The sequence below is a fragment of the Aspergillus piperis genome (assembly GCF_003184755.1).
Source record: "Aspergillus piperis CBS 112811 unplaced genomic scaffold BO85scaffold_11, whole genome shotgun sequence".
NCBI lineage: Eukaryota > Fungi > Ascomycota > Eurotiomycetes > Eurotiales > Aspergillaceae > Aspergillus > Aspergillus piperis.
The window spans coordinates 974,157-994,546 of NW_020291601.1; the positions used below are offsets into that span (position 1 = coordinate 974,157).

Genomic DNA, 20,390 nt, shown 5'->3' on the forward strand with positions numbered 1-20,390 from the left:
GTGCTTGGTAAATCACCTCAAACATTCCGGGACATAAGCAAAGAAAAACTAAAACGACACGCGAGCGAAAAAGCAGAAATTCGAGTTCGTTTAGACATCACATACTCATGTACATCTTACCAAATGTCGTCATAAAGGTCGTAACAAGGTCATTCCAGGTCCGGTATATGTCATAACCGACTACCAACCACCCTTTAAACTCCAGCAACCTCATCTGCTCAAAAATGAAACAAACACACAGATTAAATGCGCCCCTCCCCCTATCCCTCAGAAAAACCCATTGTCTACCAGCTGGATCGGACAATTTGCCAATTTAGTACGCCATCAAGAAAGAAAATGCAAATTTCCCGAGGCGCTCGCTGCGCATTATTGTTTTGTGGCTTCAATTCTACCTTCATCGTCCAAGCCTCCAACCCCCTGGCTTTAGAACAGAGGTGTGTTGCTCCGATGACTGCACGAAGGCCTCGGTGGGTATGACTTCGATCTTGACGATTCTTCCTTGCTCATACCCCCGATCTTCTGAAATCCCTGCAGGATATCCACGCCATCGATTTCTGTTGGGCTTTCATCAAAAAGATGAAACGAGAAGAAATCCTCATGCGAAGAGTCCAGATAACGTGCTGAGTCACTCACTTTGGAAGGCGACTCTGGGAAAAGAAGGCCTTTAGCTTTGGTCGATGATTGCAACGGCTGCACCCCTAGCCTGTTGTTGGCATTCAATGAAGTGATATCTGCCAGTATATTGCCATTTGATCCGCCAGCGTCTGATCGAGTACGCTTAATAGACCGCTTCTCCGGCGAGCCGTATGCTGGGGTTGATATGTTATCCGAAACAGGATCCGCAAAGACATCGAAGCCAGTATGAAGATTTTCGCTCGGCGTGAACGTTTCGTCTTGGATATTGAAAGCTGGACTCCACGGAAGATCCTCATCGTTGAGTCCCAAATGTTTTATCGGGGAATTGACCATGTGTTGAATCTTTTTACGGTGGTTCCGTAGATTCGTGTTTGGTGATACTGAAGGTGGTGGCTTAGCGGGTTTCTTGAATTTGATGACCGGCGTGATAGGAGGGGGTAGCATGCTGATATATTCCCCACGGAGGGGTGATGAACCAACAACCAATCCTGAGTCCTTCAAGATGCCACAGTGACTTGGGCTAATGTCGTGTGAGGAACTTCGAATTCGAGCTATCTCTTCCTCTGCCCGACCACGCTTGATTCGTGGAGGGTCTATGTCTAGATCCGAAGTCAGAATGTGCCCAGCTTTGTTTGGTCGCAGAGCTGAGGACTCTAGCGACGAGAAGTATCCGCTGTCATTCACTGCAGTTTGCTTTCTCTTATTGGTGATGGATACTAATCCCGAAGTGATGGTTTGAGAAGGGGTTGGAGGGGTTCCTTGTCGAGTGTAACGAGGAGGTACAACAGGTGGTGACGAATGTATGGGTTGTAGTGGTGACGATCGATGTCCAAGAGTCTGTTGCACAGTACGGTTGGTATGTTCGTCACTCGTGTCTTCTTGAAGAGCAGGGTCAGAAGCAGGGAGGGTGGCATCAGAAGACAGATCCACAGGCTTCGAATGTTTTCCTGTCGCTTGATATGGGGGCGGCGGGACTGCCCAAGTAGTAGTACTTGAGTTATGCGGACGAGCTGTGTCCTTCTGCGGCGCGGCCGGAAGAGGAAGGCTGGACATGGTTGCGCGGCGCAGTGGCTTGTCTTTGAGGAATTGAGCTTCCATTCCAGGTTCAATTGCCCAGTAATTGCCTTTCCCTGGATCATCCTTAGGTCTTTCTTGCTTGATAAATGCTTTATTCAGGCTAAGATTGTGCCGAATGCTGTTCTGCCAGCCTGGGTCACTATTTTTGTAATAAGAAAACGTATCTGAGATCCACTTGTATATTTGCGCTAAGGTCAATCGCCTGTTTGGCGCACGAAGTATAGACATGCCAATTAGCGTCGCATAGCTATAAGGCGGCTTCGTGCCATCGTCTTCTATCGGGGGCATTTCATGAGGTTCCGGCAAGCGCATAGAACTAGGTTCCTCCCGCTTCTGCTTTTTTGTTTGTCGTTCCTTTAGTGGCGCCGCGTCCATAAGTGTCCTCTTCATAGGTTTCGGTATGAATGAGGGTTCAGGGAAGTCTGCAAAATTATCGCTGTTGGGCTCATCTGATGACTGCGCATCCTTAGGTGAGTGTTTCCCTGAACTGGAAGTGGAGAATGTCGTGAATAACGCGGATTGGGGCATGGAAGAAGAAGCAGCGCTGTGGCGATATCCGAAAGAGGGGTGTTTGGAAGGAGAGTCTGTGGTGAATTCTGGAGCCGGGGGAGCCGTGATGGGAACGAATCCTAGACTTCCATGTCCAGAAAATAGGCTACTTGAGCTGCGAGCAACTTTTGCTGGCGAAGCGTTGTGTGTCGTAGAAGTGGTCGCATTTAGAGATTGATCTTTCGCCGACACATGCTCAACGGGCTGCAGAGGTAAAGGTGAGGGCTCTAAGCGGGGGCGTGGCTTGGAAATCGCTTTTCCACAAGAAGGCCGTGAGGTTACCGGCGCAGAACGTGTCGGGCTCATACTGCCACGATCTATGCCCTGTACCTTGGTGTCAAGGGACTTTCGACGCGGAGCAAACTTCCGCACACCGTGTATGGCAACAGGGCAAAGCTTCGGGTCACCTTGGGCTCTGGCAAGGTACCCGCAAAGTGAACGAGGGAGCACGCCTTGCTGGGATAATTGGATAAAATCTGGGTGGCAGAGTTCCAAATCGCAGAGCGAGAAACGATGATGGTCAGAACATCAAGCGCGTAAGAGCGCGATGCAAAGGCAGTAATCTAGAGACAAAGACACAGACGGCCTGAAGGAAAAGCCTTTGTCATCCAAGGCGTGAAACTTGACGTGGTTATCTGGACAATGATGTAGCCAAAAGCAGACTGCCTTTGGTAGGGTGTGGTACGTTGGAGTAGGCGCGAAGTAGATGATGTATGTTGGATGATGAGATCGAGAACAGAGCGATGGAGCAAGTGGGTTATCGAAGGAAAGAGTCCCAGAACATAGGCGGCAAGACGGCTCGACTAAGTTCAAATCCCTTTGTCCGGTAAGGTCCATCCAGGTAAGGTGGGGAGATATGCGCAAGATATTTTGTGAATAATTCCTTAGTTGAGTGAAGAATGAGAGAACGAAGAAAGACAGGCTGCACCTGTTGATTGCCCACGCGCCTCGTCGGGCCTGTATGGTATGGTTATGGCGCGTGCGCGTCACGCGTCGGGCAGCCTCCGGACTATCAAGCTACCCTCGGGTGGCCATCAGGCATGAGAGGCAGATATTACACGTATCGTCACAAGTAAATTACCATTTACTCCGTGTTTGCAATTTCGTTCTCTTGTGCTTCGTACCGCATACATAAATGTAGATGGTAATACCAATCCCTGGCTCCCCCTCCTCCCTTACTAGCCTAGCACAGACTGAGTAGGCATGCGGGTCCCTTGATGCTGCCCAGTGAACAGTATCGACGCTACATCTGTTAGACCCATGGGGATTCATCCCTTGCTCAAACCCACCCAATCAGCCGGCGAATTTTGCAGATCATGGGTCCCTTGGTCAATTGATGAAAGCAGTTTGGAGTCTGGTGGCATGCACTTGATATATTATTATAAATTCCCAGCCTACCAAATACAGTCTAGGCTACCGAACACAGTTTCGCTCATTCGTTATGAAAATTGTAACTGACGAGGATACCGTAATCCACACTCCCACCCTTCTGGAAGCACTTGGGCTACGTATTACTTCGCTACCACGAACATTCTCCGACTTCACGATGATACTAGTAGCCCACTACAGCCCTAGCTTCCTTTGAAACCCTGTTCACAATCTAAGTAAAGCGCTACTGAACTCATTGAACAGCACACATAAGCCACATGAACAATTTATGCCATCCAGGGATGATTACCTCACCTCCCTCCCAGAAGAAGCAGCGAATACCGAGCTAGGGACTCGCAATAATGCGGCTTGTCTAAGACAATGCAGCGACCGAGGCGTAAGCAACCACTTACTGCTGTGAGCCATGCACTTAGGGGTTTTGAATTGCCGACCCCACCCACTCGCCTTTCCTTTTCCCTACATTTTCTTATCAAAGCTCTTAGGTACTGTGAATCGATCTCGCTATATAATAACTACAACACCCGCGGAGCTAGAAGGAAGTCAAGCTAAGAGTGCCATGGTGGCGCAAGGGTTGACCCTACTTATACGTAAGTTAGCACCTATCTAAGTTCTCTAGATTATAGAACCGCCGTCTGAATATCTGAAATGTCTACATGTTACAATACCCTCGAAGGGGCCGTGAACTTATTCGGCATTACCCGCATAACGTACTGCTAACTATCTTTAATATTATTCATATTATACAAACGATTTGTAAACGTATGTTGTAACTGGCATGATTTGCTCCTACTCTTATATCCAGGGATCCACCCCAAACTACTGTATCCACTACTATATCATCAAATATTCTTTTCCTCGTGCAAGGTTGTCGTTGAGCAATGTGAGAAATAAACCTCGCATGCACCGTTGTGAACATGGCTTTTGTTGGACCTGCAGGAACTATGCATATACTGATCATTACTGTAAGCAGAATTAAGTCCGGAACTCGCTATATAAGCCTTTCTGACAGATAACTATTCTGCAATGAGATAAATATGCCGGAAGAAGCTTGGGAAGCATTCCTTTAGGATAGTGGGAAAGGTCTTGCAGGAAGATGAAGCTCTATACCATAAACAATAAGGACAGATAAATCAGAAACAGTATAATGGTAAGCCAACCCCAGTAGACCAAAGAAAATAAACTTGACGCCGATGCATGAACAACCTGAAGCATACAAGAAAAGTCATAAATCTATCTGCATTAGACAAACCTGCAACCGAAGAAGGAAAGGAAAGAATATAGAAAGGAAGAAAAGAAGCATGAATCAACTACACAGCTGTTTATATGCACGTGACTCTTGTAGTTTGGGGAGACATAAGGGTGATAATGGACATCATAGCGTTAGGGGCGGACACAGTATCTGGAAGGTAGCGCGACGCAAATGTATAAGGGAACAAAAAGAGCACTTTTAGTCCAAGAATGTGAACATGCTGGTGTGGATAATATTTAGAGCACGATCAGCGTCTCTTTCTTCTATGACACAAGAGATGTTGATCTCACTTGCACCTTCAGGGCGGTATATCGTCAGTCGGTGTTCAAGACGCACAGGTGAAGGTGAGACTTACCCTGGGAAATCATCTCTATATTGACATTGTTCTCACCTAGGGTAGAAAACATGCGGCCAGCTACTCCAATCATATTTTTCATCTGTTTCCCGACAAGACTAAGGATTGCCATCTCGGGGATGATATCAACTGTACCATATCTCTGCAGGTCGCGCAAAGCACCTTTGAGATCTTCATCAATTACCTGGTATTCATCCCTCCCAACTCCGTTTAGAAGAGGCATTTCCGAATGAAGAGCCATCGAGACATGAACCTCACTTGTAGATATCAAATCGATAGAAAGTCTCCACCTGTCGAGAACGGAAAATATCCCAGCGAAGAATCCATGTGAGAGCGAACGTTTGTTGGAATGTACATTAATCACCAAGATCTTGTGCTTGATTGTTACCGCCGTTGGGCGTTTAGGCCGCTGCACAAGACTAGGGCTGCGAGTACGGAATAGTCTCGGATCATGACCTGGGGTTGTCTTCTCCAGTTCAAAAGTGGAGTCTGGAAAGATCACGGTGCCATCACCTCTTGGGTTCATAACATTCTTTATGCGAATTGGAATCTTGGCACGGATGACTTGCTCCATAGTGAAGGGATGGATCACCTCCGAACCATAGAATGTCAGTTCAGCTGCCTCGGCTGGTGTGATTGCAGGTAAAAGGCGTGCAGTAGGCACTTTCCGGGGATCTGCGGTGAATATTCCATCAACCTCTTTCCAGACTTGGAGTTCCTTGGCATCTATTCCAACAGCAACGAGGGCAGCGCAAAGATCAGTATAACCGCGGCCAATTTGATCGAGGAGGCCACCAGGTACGGTTCCGAAAAACCCAGTAACAACTGGCACTTTGTTCTCACAGGCCCGAATCTTTCGGCCAAGAGCTGCAGCGAGATTATTGTAGAAGTCCTGGTCGAGACCCTGATTCGAGATGGGAAAATCGATGACCTCAGCTAGATCCACGTACTGTGAATCCACCCCGCGGTCCTGAATATAAGCGGCCATGAGGCGACAACTGAGCTTTTCTCCTGTACTAATCACTTTATCCACGCATCGTGCGCTTATCTCTCCTAAAGTTTGTGCAGCCTCCAGGACTCGAAGTACTTTGTCGCATTCGTTGTTTATCTCTGAAATGAGCCGGGACTTAAGTACCTTGGACTGGATTTGTTCGTCAACGACCTGAATATGTTCGAGCCGGACTGCCTCAACAAGGGAAGCATATTCTTGTGATAGAGCGTCTTCCGCATCCCGAGCTGCTCGCAAAAGGCTGCGTTATATAGTAGGTTAGTCCGAATGGTAATTCTATTCTAACAATATCTGGAAGTCGTAGAGACATTGCGGACAGGAGCTGGACAGGCTATGGAAAGATCTCTTGGAATTTGGAACACAGGGGTTATGACTCACCGGTTTGTGGTTCCTGCAGCCTTCGTTGAACTACTCCTTGCCGAACAAACTATAGCCACGCGGTGTTCGAGTAAACTTGGTCTGAATCAGAGCCGTTGTTAGCAAATACGGCGGAATTTAGAAGGATGTTCAAAGGGCGATTGTACTTACAATACCACTTGGTCAATGATGTTCAATGCGAATTTCCCAACACTGGTACCTCCAAACTTCTGCACAACCCAATTGCTATCCGGTGAGTCTTTTGACTCATACCTGGCAACTTCCAAAGGATCCTTCTGGTTTTGCTGATGATCATCCATCTTTGGGTCGCTCGAACAGCACGTTGAAGCCTTGCAATTGAGAGATGACACACCCACGCAATTGGCTCCGGTAGCGGGACAGCCTTTTTTATGTGCACTGGCGGGGTTGCGAAAGCGGAGCTCATGCCGATGAAATGTAGAACGAATGGTCGTTCGCCATTTTGTTTCTCCGCCTTCCTTTTGCGGATACACATTATCAAAACTCACTTATTACTAATCGAAGATAAACGTTGAGTCAGAGAACAGAAGCGCTAATGTACCAAAGCAGTCTAGTTCTTTCCGAGTTTGCATACGCCCCGTTTCATAAAGTAATCTACCCTCTAATCATGTGTTTTCATATCAAAGAGATGGGAGAATGGCATCAATCAGAAAACAATTGGAATTCTCAACTGGACCACTTGATGCTATGTTAAAGTATCATGTTCTTCTATAACACATTGTATTAGACATACTATCTAGCTGATAATTTTTAGCCATCAATACAAAAGCTTCATAAGCATTAAAATTCTTTTCAAAGATTGAATCTATGATACCTGTAATCATGCTTGCGCTCAGATATCATGACTCTTTCATACGGAGATGGCTCAACAGCAGACCACAGGTGGTTGATTTGGCTGTTTGGTCGCGGATTATGGTATCGCCCATTTAGGGTCCCACGTTTCTTAATTCCCCTTGGAACTGCTATGCGCAGCAATTTGTATCATAGAACTAGCGAGGTGTGACTATTCAATGAGATCCGTTCAGTATGCTACCTGTTATCGATATTGTGATACTCTGTACTGTTTTACCATCAGAAAGACAGATTCGTCTATACTGATTTGTGCAAGAAAGGGTGCATCAAATCTACTTTGGGATATATATTAAGTAGTAGTAATATTTCATCGGCGGAAATATTAATATACTCCGTATTTCCTGCCTACTTACAGTAGCAAACGTTGAATTGCTGGTAGCAAGTCGGGAAGAATGAACCGATATGGATATGAGGCTAATATTACCCGTGATGGTATTGTTTTGTAATACCAGAGAGTCCGCAAGGCCAAACTTTCATTCATTCTCATTGTTGGGCTCTTAGCCACACCCCAGTACACCGTCGGAGTAAGTAATGGTTATAATGAAAGATAGATTGTATATCGTTTTAACATAAGTTGTCTCGGTTGGGCTTCGATCTTCGCATCTAACCTACTTGGCACATGATTTTGTGGTTGAGTTAGGTGGGCCTACGATGGTTGCCTATTTAGCCAACTGTCAATTTTGTCTACTTTCTGGCCCTAGTCGGCTCTTAATCACCTCTTCTTAGTTGCTGAAACACATATACTAACCATAACTTACAAGAACGCGGAGCTGTTTTCATCTCATCTTGAGGTAATCCTTGGAGCGGTTACAATAAAAAACTGGCTGCCATGGACCAGATAAATCATAGTGATCCAACGTGCCCCTTTTGTCCATTTTCTGATCCGGACATTAGCCGTGTTGTAGAGCATGTGGATGTTTATCACCCTGAAGTGGATACTCAGGCTGAGCATAGCAGACAGCCGGCAAATGCACCTTCAACTGGAACAGAAGAATGTCCAGGGGCTTATGCCGAGTGTCCGCACGGCTGTGGGGAAATAGTACTCGACACTGAAGTCGCCGCCCACCTCGACTTGCATTTTGCGGAAACAGTTGCCTTTGAAGACATATCTTCACACCAGCCAGAGTTGCCTGTTGACGTGGAGAGTCCTGTGTCAAGCCATGATGCAGAGAGACGGGAACGGTTGAAAGAGCGCACTCCCGGGCTGCTACCCAATGAAGATAGAACGCCCTCGCCGGGGTCATTGGTCGGCGGCACAAAAACACCGCACAGAGAGACAGCTAAGCGTCTTGGAGTACGAAATCCTCACTTACCCTTTATACATCATAGAGCGCGTTGTGCTGACACTCAACCTAGCGTACGGAGTTAGGGCCTCATGCTCACGAAAAGCAGATGCCATCATGGCTGCGAAGAATGTTAGAGAGGGGTTCTATGTCAATCTTCACAAACACAATTGCCTCAGACGGCACGCTTCGGAGGCGCGAAGCTGTCGAAAACGAGACGCGCGATGTCATCCCGGTGCTCGCTCGGTTGTGTGAGCAGGACAAATCCGTCCAACGTGCTTTTTTCTGCAGCCCAAAGGTCCATCAGATCTCCAAGATCCCCAAAGAAGGAGGATTTTGCGGCTATAGGAACATCCAAATGCTAATCACCTTTTTGAAAGAAACCCAACTTCCGGGGCATGAGCGCTTCCCAAGGGAACTACCCACGATCTTCCAACTACAAGATATGATCGAAGATGCGTGGGACAAGGGTTTCAATAGTGTAGGGAGGGTCGAAACAGGAGGTATCCGAGGAACTAGGAAGTACATTGGCACGCCAGAGGTATGATGACCATGAACGTAATCTTACGGTTGCAATTGATTGATTACTCTATAGGCACAAGCCCTGTTCTCGAGTCTCGGCATACAGTAAGACTCCTTCTCCAAATTGCGAAGCGCTGCTTTAACAACCCACAGGTGCGAAGCAAACAGCATTGGTGCCTCGAAGGAAGTGCGTGCACATGACGCATTATATATGAATGTTGCGGCTTATTTTCGAGAATCATGTGCTTTGGAGGAAGGGAAAAAAGTCATGCAGACGAACTTGCCCCCCATTTACTTCCAGCACCAGGGTTTGAAAACCTCTTTCTTCGTGATATGTGACCTGTCTAATTGGTGGACGGACATAAACAGGACATTCCATGACCATTATCGGTTTCGAAATACGTGACGGTGGTAGCGCAGACATACTAGTTTTCGATCCTATGTTCCGAACACCCCCAGCAGTGAAGCGCCTTAGGGGGCCACAAGCACTGACGTCGGACCCTGCACGCGTATTGAAGGCATACAGACGAGGCACAGCATATTTGCAGAAGTACAAGGCATTTGAGCTTCTAAAGTAAGTATGATAGAAGAGGCGACCAATATAGTGACGATGCAGTAATAGCTTACCAGAATGCTTCTAGACTAAAATATTCCGCCAATTCGTCTAGCAAATAGCACTGCAAGCTAGCGCGGCATGACATCAGGCTGCAAAACAGCAACAATTCTTTGGCTTCCAGTGTGAAGCACACATCATAACATGCCTAGTTTGCCATTTCACACTATCATGAGCATGGGCATGACTCGTCAGGTAGCCGCTATACGTCAGCTCAACAAGTAGCATCATGCTCAAGAGGAAAGTTACCAGGTTTGAGTTTTTACGTGCATTGTACCACGTTGTAAGAACTCAAGCAACCCGGCGAGCTCTACATATCACTATCCTTATTAGGGTTGCATATGAGCTAGCATTTTCTGAGTACTATAGTGCCTATTCGTGCATATATAAATATGAGCACGGCAGCTTCGACCAACTAGATAACGATAACGAATCATGTACTGTAGCACCGGGTAACTTATGGAGATATCGGGAAGTTTGATAATCCGAAGCTGTACTGATTACTTACCCCACGGAAAATTTCCCCTCACTGTTGAAACTTTATCGGCCTTTATCGGGCAAATTGAAAGAAATACTCATTCACGTCGCACATTTTTATAAGGCATAATGCGGACATCTCCAAATGTGATAATAACAGGCACGCCCGGCGTAGGAAAAACCGTCCATTGCGAACAATTGGCCGAGGAGACAGGTCTGCGGCATCTTTCAATCAACCATGTCGCAAAAGAGCGAGACTGCTACGAGACATATGACCACGAATTACAGACCTGGGTTGTGGACGAGGACAAAGTACGTTCATGTAACGCTTATATAGTCTGGTTTCCAGTCTCCTCACGTTTACCTAACATACATATTGCAGCTCCTGGACGCTATCGAGGACCAAGTACTTCAAGGTGGCTATCTAATTGACTGGCATGCATGCGATCTATTCCCCAAGTCATGGATTGATTTGGTCGTTGTATTACGCTGCCCATCTACTGCTGTTCATTATGATCGTCTCGCATCAAGGTACACCACAAGGACTATAAACCATCCGCTCCCACCCCCGCCCTCGCCCTTTATTATTAGCTGAAAAAATCTAATTGGACTTATCGGTTTACAGGGGATACAATGAGACAAAGCTGCAGGAAAATTTAGATGCCGAAATATTTGGTGTTTTGCTTGACGAAGCTCGAGAAGCCTTCGACGAGGAATTAGTGGTTGAATTGAATAGTGAGAGGGATGATGATGTAGAGTCCAATTGCGCAAGGATTTCTAGCTGGGTACAATCTTGGAAAAATGACCGAGCCTGAGATCTCGATTTACACACGGCAATCCGGGGGAGGGGGCGGCCGAAACCGACACCGATTCGCACCGTGAAATTTGCAGTTTATATCAATCACGTCTGTCGGCCAGCCAATCTTGCAACTTGACCAGGGCTTTATATCTGTGTGAGATGAGGTTCTGCTCCAGTATTAGTGGCTGATTGAAGAAATGATGGGACAATTCCATTACCTTCTCCTCTTTGTCCATTTCAGCGTAAGTCTTGCCGCGATACTCGAAAATCGGATCCCAACCTGGGAGGAGCTAGTGAGCATTGATGTTTGTAACTAATAGTCGCCTGTACATACCAAAATTCGCAGGACCTCTTGGTCTCACGATAGCTCCCTTGCGATGCGTCAGCTTCTGACAGGGTAGGTGGAGTTGGCACTCAATCCTACCTCAGTTCTACCCTGGAATAAGATTGGATCCGAACCGGGTCCGCTGGAAAAGGCAAAGGTGCAGACAGCCTCCGCGGCTCTGGTCTCAAACGAGTCAAGCAATTTATTCAGGCCTTCATGGCCTAGGGCATCGAGGAATGATTTGCTAGGTAGAATTATTAGGAGAGTTAGTATGCTTAGGTGAGGGAAGACATACATGTATGGGCCAGGCAGTCCGTTAAGAGCGTGGAACTCAAGTGCAGTATCTTCCGTCAACACCGGGCCTCCGACCTGACCGAAGTGAGTCAGTGAGCTGTGCGGATTCTGCCTTCTGCGATGTCACTCACCACTTCTGCTGCACGTCGACATTTCTCCCGGGCAATCTCTTCTATCGTGCCCTGTATCTCAGGAAGGTCAACTGCTTGATTTTCAACGTCGATCACAGTCCCTAATATCGCTTTCACTTCTGCTAGCTTGTTTTTGTTGCCGGTGATGAAGTTTATCTTTTTCATCGAGGCCATCTTTGCGTAGGCCGAACGGATTCTTACTAGGGGCAACGAGAAAAATCACCAGATAGTGGGTTGTTCGTTGACAGACTGCAGACGAAAAGGAACGGATAGACGGGGGTGCGCTAGATTATATATATACCTGTGCCGCCGAGGGTTCGTTCAATCCTCCAACGCTTAAGATTCTTGTTTCCCCGCAGCCCCACCAGGCGGTAGTGTGGTTCAATTGCAATGGAGCAACAACTTAAGAGCGGCCTTCATTCGGCTGCTTACAGAGATGTACTATAATATAAACTGGCTAGCACGATACAAACGCTCATCATCATGGTCTCTATGAAATTGCTGGTACTCCGTTGTTCATATACAAGGTCTATTCCATCGTCGCCGCGCCGCTTTCCGTCATCTCCAGCCTCTCTTGCTGAGCCATTGCTTGGGCAGATACGATTTCAGCCAGGCGCTTTAGTCGCGGCGTTTGAAGCCCTTCAGAGACCGTTAGCATCCCTCGGTGCATTTTCCGCTGAAGCTCACTTACATGACGGGGTGTATGTCTCCAAGGCTGTTATAACACGTGGCTCCGCAATCTCATACGGCCCACTATCTTCCATGTCAACCGGTGTCAGGAGGAGAACATCACTCTTCTCGGTGACACGGGAGGCCACGGCTTTCATGATTTCACCATTGATAGGTTGCTCATAGTCAGCCACGAGATACTGATTCAGGAGTTTCTGGATTTGGTTTGGCGAGAGCCTAAACCTGTCAGTACTGCATGGAATTTCAGCAGGCCAAAGTTGACCGGAACTCACATCCAACAAATATCTTGAATAATTTCGATGTCATTCAAGGTGGCCTTCTTCAGCTGAAGAAGCTTGGTCGCTTGCTAGAAAGAGTTGAATTTAGCGGATAGAACAATTCCATCGTCTCGATAGGTATCTTACCATTAGATGCTCCAGCTGAAGTGTACCCTCGGGCATATCATGGCTCTTGCACCACTCCTCGATGCGGGTAATGTTGTAATTGATCTGCAGGCCACGTTTCCAGGAGAGAAAGTTTCTCCGCATGAGAAGGTCATTGAATGCAGTGACACCGACAAGTCGGAGAAGCTCAGTGACCGTCTGTGTGATAATAGTCTCTTCCAAATAGAAAGCCTTCATTGCTTTGTAGACATTGTTCAAGAGACTGAGAAGGTTATCCATACTGTAGGCTGGGTTGTTGTTGGAGGGTAAGAGCTTCCCAAGAAACCTGTTTGTTTCGCTTGTAACGAACCCAGGGAGGGACTGGGATTCTATGATCGCTGGTACAATCATCTTGTAAAGCTTCTTCTTCAATACCTTCATCCACGTATGATAAATGTTGAACTCCAGGCTTTCGAGATCATGCTTCACAATCTCTAAAAGACGATCATACTCGAAATTATCCGTCTTTTGTGCTTCATACCAATCTTCGGCCAAGAAAACGAAAGACAACATTTCGTGGACATTCGAAAGCCAGAAGGCTCCAGGATTAATGGCATCCTCTCCATCATGCTGCATAACCTCTTGCTGGATTGACTGCATGACGTTGGCTAAGAAACGCTCGGACTCTTTCACAAAGCCATTGTTCCACATTTCGGAAGTCACTAAATTGATCAAATAAGCTGGGAACAAGACCTCCTTCTCCGTTGGTGGAGGCGTAGAGCTGGGTAGTGGGATTTTCAGATTGCGTATCAAGCCCATAGTCACCTCTTCATTGAGCTCATCTTCTTCAGACAACAGATTCTCGAGCTCTACCTCAACGGAGTCCAGGCCTGGAGAGAAAGCATTTCCCGAGAAATGCTGGCGGCCCATAGCCGAGCTAGGAATGGCCATCGATACTGGCCTCGGGTTATAGGCACCACTGAAACGATCAATATCGATCCGCTCAGCACCGGCACTTCGTCTTTTAGGCTTGGGCTTCTTGGAAGAAACGAGGTTTATCAAGCCGCTCGCAGGCGGCTGGATGGGCCCACCGTTCGGCTGGTCTCCATTTACGCCGTTGGCAGGCACAACCCTCTTTGCAAGCTCAAGCTGTTCTTCGAGATCGACTATCTGCTGACGAAGAGATGCCTTTTCGTTTTCAGCATCAGTATTCAGCTGCTGAAGTTTCTCCAACTCTTGGTTTGCGGTACGAATCGATTCCCGTGAGACCTTCTCTTCTTCCTGTAGACGCTTGATGGTTGCCTGCGCATCATTATGGTGCTGTTGTAACTTGTTCATTTCCTCCTCCATGGCAGTTAAGCGAGCAGCAGTAATACCTGCCTGGTTTGCTTCGGCCTGTAATTCTTTCGAACGATTCTCGAGCACATTGTGTCGGCTTCTCCAAGACTTCACTTGTGTCTCATAGTTCTCCAGTTGCGAGTTGAGTGACTTATTTTCTCGCTTCAAGGATTCGAGGTACTGAGTCAACTCTACCACCTTATTTTCCAGCTTATAAGAGATCTGTTTGAGGTCCCGAGCATCCTCGCGAAGCTTTTTGTACTCTTTCCTGGCCTGCTTTCCTCTCCAGAGATTCTGGACAATTATCACTTTTCTGCGGTATTGTCTCCAGGCGCGTAGCTGTCGCCAGGAACGGAACGATCGCTGTATTACTTTGGCTGCATTGCCATGGATCGTGTCGAGGATATTCTGACGGCAAAGGAATCCCTTCGCAACTGACTGGAAAAGAATGAAATTGGCACGAATGCGGCTGTAATTCCGCCGCTCCTTCTGTCCTCGCCATACCCTCTGAATAGTCGTAGCTGCCTTGACCTGCCGTATCTCAGCTGCACGTTGCCTTGCCAAGAAACCTCTAATGAGAGCCTGTGTTGTGAGGATAGAGGCACGAGCCTCGAGATATCTGCGGCGGTAGTACTTGCATCGAAGGTTTTTCTGTATCATAACAGCACACCCATTCAATCTTGATGTGCGAAGATTCTCGAGAAAAGCGAGCATGCCTGCTCGAAAGAATATCTTCGTTAAACCCAGTTGGTATTTATCTTGCTTTTGCTGGGTGCCATCCCCAAGAGCTTTTTGTAGAATGGCATGGCACATGTCCCTAATTTCTGACGTCCATTGCGATGAGTGACAAAGCATGTAGTACCGGATTGCAAATTCCTCGTATGTCCAGCGTGTAGGATATCCAGCAGTACTGATCCGTACAGTCTCAAGGACACCACAGGCTCTCAGCTGACTGAGTACCATCGGCCCTTCGAATTTCCACGACTCCTTAGCCTCATTAGGTTTGATGCAGCGTATGTAGTGCACGTCGGTAGAGTTGATTGTGTTCATGAGCTCAATCAATGATGATTTGAAAATTCCTCCCAGAGTTGGCTTGCGATTGACAGCAACGCCAATTTTTCGACCTGGGGCAGCCACGGGCTTGGATGAGATAGATGCCGAATCTTTCTCGCGGACGACTGCTGCCGTGTCTAAGATTTCTTTCACGAACTCATTGGATGAGCCTCGCAGAATCTCCAAATGCTCGTCTGGAACAGTGTCCCGGTTCTTCTCTATGAAGCCGTCGGACTCGTAGGTCACATCGACCGCATAGTGACATATCGTAAACGCGGACTTGCCGAACCGGGGCTTCTTGTAGAATTTCTGCTTATCTGCGGCGAAATTGAGGTGCAGTTTGGTCACGAATTGCTCATCTGAGCCCATAGGCAACCGAGATTCTTCATCCAAAAGGGATAAGATACCCAATTTTGCTTCAATTAGGTCAATACAAGGTTGGTTGTCCGAAAAGTCGATGAACGTCCAGTCTATCTGCTCGCGCACATATTCTTCCTGTTCTAGTTTGAACACGTGCTGGTTGAACTCTTGCTGCAGCTTCTCATTGGCGTAGTTGATGCAAAACTGCTCGAAGGAGTTTTTCGCAAAATGTTCAAACCCGTAAATATCCAAAACGCCAATGAAAGACTTGAACTTGTTCAGGATACTATCGGTAGCCAGGCCTTGGTTGATCTTATCAACAAGCCAATCGAATAAGCTCGAATAAATGAATTTAGCAACCGAGTCCCTGACCACCGTGGCCTGTTGTTGAGTTAGGTTGGACGTTATCTTTTCTCCTCGCGTAATCAGTTGTTTCTTGACTATCCATTTCGCAAACTCGTTGGCGTCAATCCCAAGCAATTGGCAAGCTCGAACAAGTGAAGGTTCCGAGGAAGACAAACTCGAATCTGTCCTGGTGGCGGTAATTCTGACATTCCCAAGGTGCAACAAAGCAGCGAGCACACGGAATATTTCCGCCTGCGTTTTTTCCGGGACCCCTATAGTACTCAAGGACTTCTTTGTCGCATTGAATTCGGCTCTGTCGTCAACACCATCAATCGTCGGTGTACCACCTTGGTTAAGATAATCGAAATCCTCGACGGACGTAAGGCCAAGCTCCTCTTTTTCGGGGTCAGTGGAACCGGCAACCAGTTGGTAGAATATATGATAATTGCGCTCTTTCAGTGGCTGGAAGACAAGTCGAGATCGTTCAAGAAGATAGGTTCGTATCTTTGCGCCAATTATATTGGTCCTGTCATCGAACATTATCTCAATGTACTTTCCGAAACGCGAAGAATTATCGTTGCGGGTGGTTTTGGCATTTCCGAAAGCTTCCATGACAGGATTTGTGGCCAAGATTTGCTCTTCGGTTTCACTGATGGCATCTGCTCGACTGGTAGTATACTTTCCAGGTTGATCTGAAGACTCGCGGGTTGCAAAATAACGCATTATGTACTTTGCGCTGACCGTTTTCCCGGCACCTGATTCACCAGAGACTACAATCGTTTGATTTTTTCCATCGCGTAGCATGTCACTATACAAATCTCGTAAGCAAACATATAGGTTTTCTTAGAAAAGGAGTCGCTCTTACGCGAACGCTTCCTCGGCGATAGCAAAGAGGTGTGGCGCCTGAGATGCCCTATGCTTTCCAGCATATACCTGCACCATTTGTGGTACGTAAAGTGAATCGACCCGGGCAAAGGGATTGGTAGCAATAAGAACGATGCCGCTATATGTGTATATTTCCTTCTGGGCATAACGCAGCTTGATGGCCTGCAAAACTGGAAGGGACTCAGTAACCACCGTAATCTCGATTCGGAGACACACCCACCGGCTGGCTCATTCAGATGAGACAGGTTCGTAAGGTCTTCGCTGGCTTCGAGCATGGCAGGATTCATCAAGGGCGGCAGTTTTGGATTGTTGTCTACCTGCAACTCGGCCTGGGTAGTTTCCAGAGTTTTTGTCTTTGCACATAAACTTGTCAGTTGATATCATATCTTTTATGTGAGATAGTCGGACAGATAATATAGTACGAACCTCTCCATTTTCTATCAAGAAGACAAGCTGCACTTTGTCCCCATCAACTAACTTCTCTTTGACTTCAGATGCGACCCATCCCTCGGTCGGATCAGGTTGCCAAGCCCTTGTTCCGACCTCGTAATTGTGAGCCATTGCGTTCAGGTCTGCAGATATGTTGTCTCTCTATATCTTGACGTGACCGGAGAAAGCAACCTATGCGGGACGTTCGGAGGATCTGTTCGAATAATCGATGTTAAAAGGCATCTAGTGAGGAGGTGAGGGAAAAGCACAACTGATTAAAGTAATTCGAGAAATGATTTCCCGTCTGGTAGTGGTAGCGACGGGCTCTATCCTTGATTATAAGTCAGAAGAAGGCATCATGCTTCGCTTCAGGGAGAAATTACTGAACTGGCTAACAGCTGGCGTTACCGAGCCGCAACCCCTGAGGCGGCGCCTGGAGAGCGGCGCCACTTGTCGACGCGATCCCCACAGTTGTCAGCACCAGCGCCAAGAGCCAGAAAGCATGAACATCATGTATTACTGCTATCTAGGTATTGATGATAATCAGAAGCCATCAAGGGGTTGTCTACTCTTCCCCAGAAAATATATTTATACAAGAATGACTAGAACGGACAATTTCCTACCTCATATGCAGCTGCGAGTCCGAATTGTGGCAGATGCTCTGCAGAGCATAGACAGTCTTACATCAACATAAGATGGTGACAGAACAGGCGGTGAAGAAACACTACTAAAAATTAGCTAAGACGGACCACTCATTGATAACTATCTACTGTATGCACCATGCTACCCATTATGGGGGTAAAAGCAGCTTTTTCGTTCGTTTTGTACGAAGTCGCCGGTTTGAAAGAGCAAACATTAGCGCTTTTGTTATTAGAAACAGTAGAAATTATGTTCCTCTGGCCACAAAGAGCTGTTTTCTAATTCTTCCCCCACCCCGCACAGGGCCATCACGAGAGCAAGCGGACATACGACCTCTGTGTACTGCCCCAAGTCTGGAGTAAGCTCATGCTTCATATCGTTGCTTGGACACAATATTTGGATAGAAAGTGATTAGAGATATGTGTCACGCAACAAGACTAGCGATGCGCACGATGCCTTGAACAAGGAAACGCCAATGGATTAATTGCACTACAAAAGCGCTCCCCAAGACACTGGGACAACATTCTGAGGCAAGATTACTAGGCGGAAACGACAAGTCAAGAAGATCGGGGGTGGAAACAGTGACAAATAAATAATAAAATATGATAAAGTAGAGGCGAAAACATTGAAATGACAAAAGGAAAGAAAAAGGAAAACACCACTTGAGGGCTAGGCGTGATGAACTGATTCATGCATGCTCCGAGCTTGGTTTATTGAGCCATGCTGAACATTCTCAGCTTTGTTTACATTCTGCAGCCTCCTTCTTCGGCTTCGAGGTGCCATCCTGTTCTGGTGTTAGCATGGACAGAGGGTATAAGCAAGCGATGATCATTGAATGCGCACCTCTTCATCGGAGTCATCGTCAACGTCCCGGTCGGATCTCCTCTCATCATCATCGTCTTCGTCATCTTCATCCTCATCTTCATCGTCCTCGTCGTCGTAGTCATCGGCATCCATGTCGTCACCCAGCTCTTCGAACTGGAGGGCCTCTCCCGTGAACCAGTCAATGGCTCTGGGGATGAGCTTCTCCTTGATGTCTTCACCGAGCTGATAATCAAGCTCGAGTCGCTCCTCGATATCAGTAGCAACGGTATCATCATCGTCAGTCGGGGGCTGAGGGGGGGAGAAGAAGTTGAAAAATGACTCCGTGGGGACGGTAATTTTGACAATCCGGGTCTGTTTCGTATCTGAGGAACATCAGCTACAGTGCACATTTAATAAATGCTATTTCGATACTCACTCTTGTTTCTCTGTTTCTTGCTCTCAATGCGGACAGTAAGATCTTTCTCAGCCTTCCAATCGATCTTGGTGCCTTCGGCGTGATCGTAGATAAAATCACCACCGTAGCCGTTTTCTTCCTTGTAGTAGTAGGTCTTCGAAATAGTCTTGTTTGTGAAATAGGCATTCTCTGAAAATTCGAAGATGAGACGGAAGCCTGGGCGGTCGAGGTATTCCATACGGATATCGACGAGATGTTTCAAAGCCTCTTCATCTCGCTCGGTGATCATTTCTGCGAGAGAAATCTGGTTCTTCATAGCCGAGAGCCAGAATTCAGGTATGCCGGCGATTTGGGACTCCTGATCCTCTTCCTTGGTGGCCTCAGCATCATCTTTAGAGTCAACATCCTCTTCATCACCCTGTCCCGCTTCAACTTCACCATCCGTAGGCTCCGCGGCTCCGTTGACTATCGTGGAACGCCTCTGATACAAGGGAGTAAACTTCGCGAAGTATTTCTTCTCGAGTTCCAGTACTTCTTCCTGAAACTGAGCTTCCAATTTAGCGTGCTCCTTCTGGATACCCTTCAGGCCAGCAACGCGCCGGCGGACTGACACGGGTAAAGATTCAATGTAGCCCGAAGAGCGGCCAACAAGAGATCCGAGTTTTCCCTGAATCATCGAAACGAGTCCGGGGTTGCGTGCAAATAGGGAAGCCGCCGTAGCATGGTCAAGAGACTCTATAATTGATTTGTATGAGAAACGATCTCAAAGGTGGTGAGGGATTTTACCTTCTTTGATACTAGCAATTCCAGGTTGCTGGGCATGAGAAGAAATAGGAGCATTGTTGGCCGGGGTATTCTGTGGTGTCCTGCAACCGTCGTATCTTGTCAGAGATCAAAGAGCATAGCATACAACAAGATGTTTGAGAAGTTGGTAGTTCAGCGAAGGGATACTTACGGAGCCACTGGAAAGTCCGCTTTCTTATTCCTGATGGGCTCAGACATCTTGACAGTGCTGTTTAGGGGGGAGGGGGTAACGAGGAGATGGTTTGGTAGAGGGGTCTGGCGAAGAGAGTTAAGGAAGAATTTGATACGTTTTGCGAGGTCTGGAATAATA

General features: G+C 47.2%; 7 protein-coding genes across 7 annotated transcripts; 2 read left to right on the forward strand and 5 right to left on the reverse strand.

The window, feature by feature from the left end:
• Positions 1–22: 22 nt before the first annotated feature.
• Positions 23–2,896, reverse strand: BO85DRAFT_45441 (forkhead box transcription factor). Its single transcript, XM_025661281.1, has one exon. It carries the CDS (start codon positions 2,566–2,568, stop codon positions 424–426), a length of 2,145 nt encoding a protein of 714 aa, XP_025514854.1. The 5' UTR covers positions 2,569–2,896; the 3' UTR covers positions 23–423.
• Positions 2,897–4,621: 1,725 nt separating this feature from the next.
• Positions 4,622–7,064, reverse strand: BO85DRAFT_399417 (aspartate kinase). Its single transcript, XM_025657095.1, has 4 exons — positions 6,793–7,064; positions 6,643–6,723; positions 5,256–6,505; positions 4,622–5,196 (listed from the first exon to the last, which is right to left on the reverse strand). The coding sequence occupies exons 1-4, from the start codon at positions 6,939–6,941 to the stop codon at positions 5,099–5,101; spliced, it is 1,578 nt and encodes a 525-aa protein (XP_025514855.1). The 5' UTR covers positions 6,942–7,064; the 3' UTR covers positions 4,622–5,098.
• Positions 7,065–8,008: 944 nt separating this feature from the next.
• Positions 8,009–10,356, forward strand: BO85DRAFT_450336 (C78 family peptidase). Its single transcript, XM_025660349.1, has 6 exons — positions 8,009–8,806; positions 8,869–9,336; positions 9,391–9,422; positions 9,471–9,625; positions 9,687–9,891; positions 9,959–10,356. Exons 1-6 carry the CDS (start codon positions 8,342–8,344, stop codon positions 9,990–9,992), a joined length of 1,359 nt encoding a protein of 452 aa, XP_025514856.1. The 5' UTR covers positions 8,009–8,341; the 3' UTR covers positions 9,993–10,356.
• Positions 10,357–10,536: 180 nt separating this feature from the next.
• Positions 10,537–11,222, forward strand: BO85DRAFT_460276 (nucleoside triphosphates FAP7; the record flags this gene model as incomplete). Its single annotated transcript, XM_025661709.1, has 3 exons — positions 10,537–10,719; positions 10,790–10,938; positions 11,033–11,222. The coding sequence occupies 3 exons, from the start codon at positions 10,537–10,539 to the stop codon at positions 11,220–11,222; spliced, it is 522 nt and encodes a 173-aa protein (XP_025514857.1).
• Positions 11,072–12,345, reverse strand: BO85DRAFT_46315 (non-canonical purine NTP pyrophosphatase). Its single transcript, XM_025661902.1, has 6 exons — positions 11,957–12,345; positions 11,827–11,900; positions 11,631–11,775; positions 11,541–11,577; positions 11,425–11,486; positions 11,072–11,373 (listed from the first exon to the last, which is right to left on the reverse strand). Exons 1-6 carry the CDS (start codon positions 12,128–12,130, stop codon positions 11,305–11,307), a joined length of 561 nt encoding a protein of 186 aa, XP_025514858.1. The 5' UTR covers positions 12,131–12,345; the 3' UTR covers positions 11,072–11,304.
• A 140-nt stretch (positions 12,346–12,485) lies between these two features.
• BO85DRAFT_489101 (type V myosin) lies at positions 12,486–17,550 on the reverse strand (the record flags this gene model as incomplete). The annotated part of the gene is made up of 7 exons (XM_025663578.1): positions 12,486–12,595; positions 12,648–12,862; positions 12,919–12,992; positions 13,051–16,912; positions 16,970–17,159; positions 17,210–17,342; positions 17,416–17,550. 7 exons carry the CDS (start codon positions 17,548–17,550, stop codon positions 12,486–12,488), a joined length of 4,719 nt encoding a protein of 1,572 aa, XP_025514859.1.
• A 1,240-nt stretch (positions 17,551–18,790) lies between these two features.
• Positions 18,791–20,278, reverse strand: nap1 (histone chaperone NAP1; the record flags this gene model as incomplete). Its single annotated transcript, XM_025661710.1, has 5 exons — positions 18,791–18,841; positions 18,901–19,244; positions 19,298–20,011; positions 20,063–20,142; positions 20,232–20,278. The coding sequence occupies 5 exons, from the start codon at positions 20,276–20,278 to the stop codon at positions 18,791–18,793; spliced, it is 1,236 nt and encodes a 411-aa protein (XP_025514860.1).
• Between the last annotated feature and the right edge of the window lie 112 nt (positions 20,279–20,390).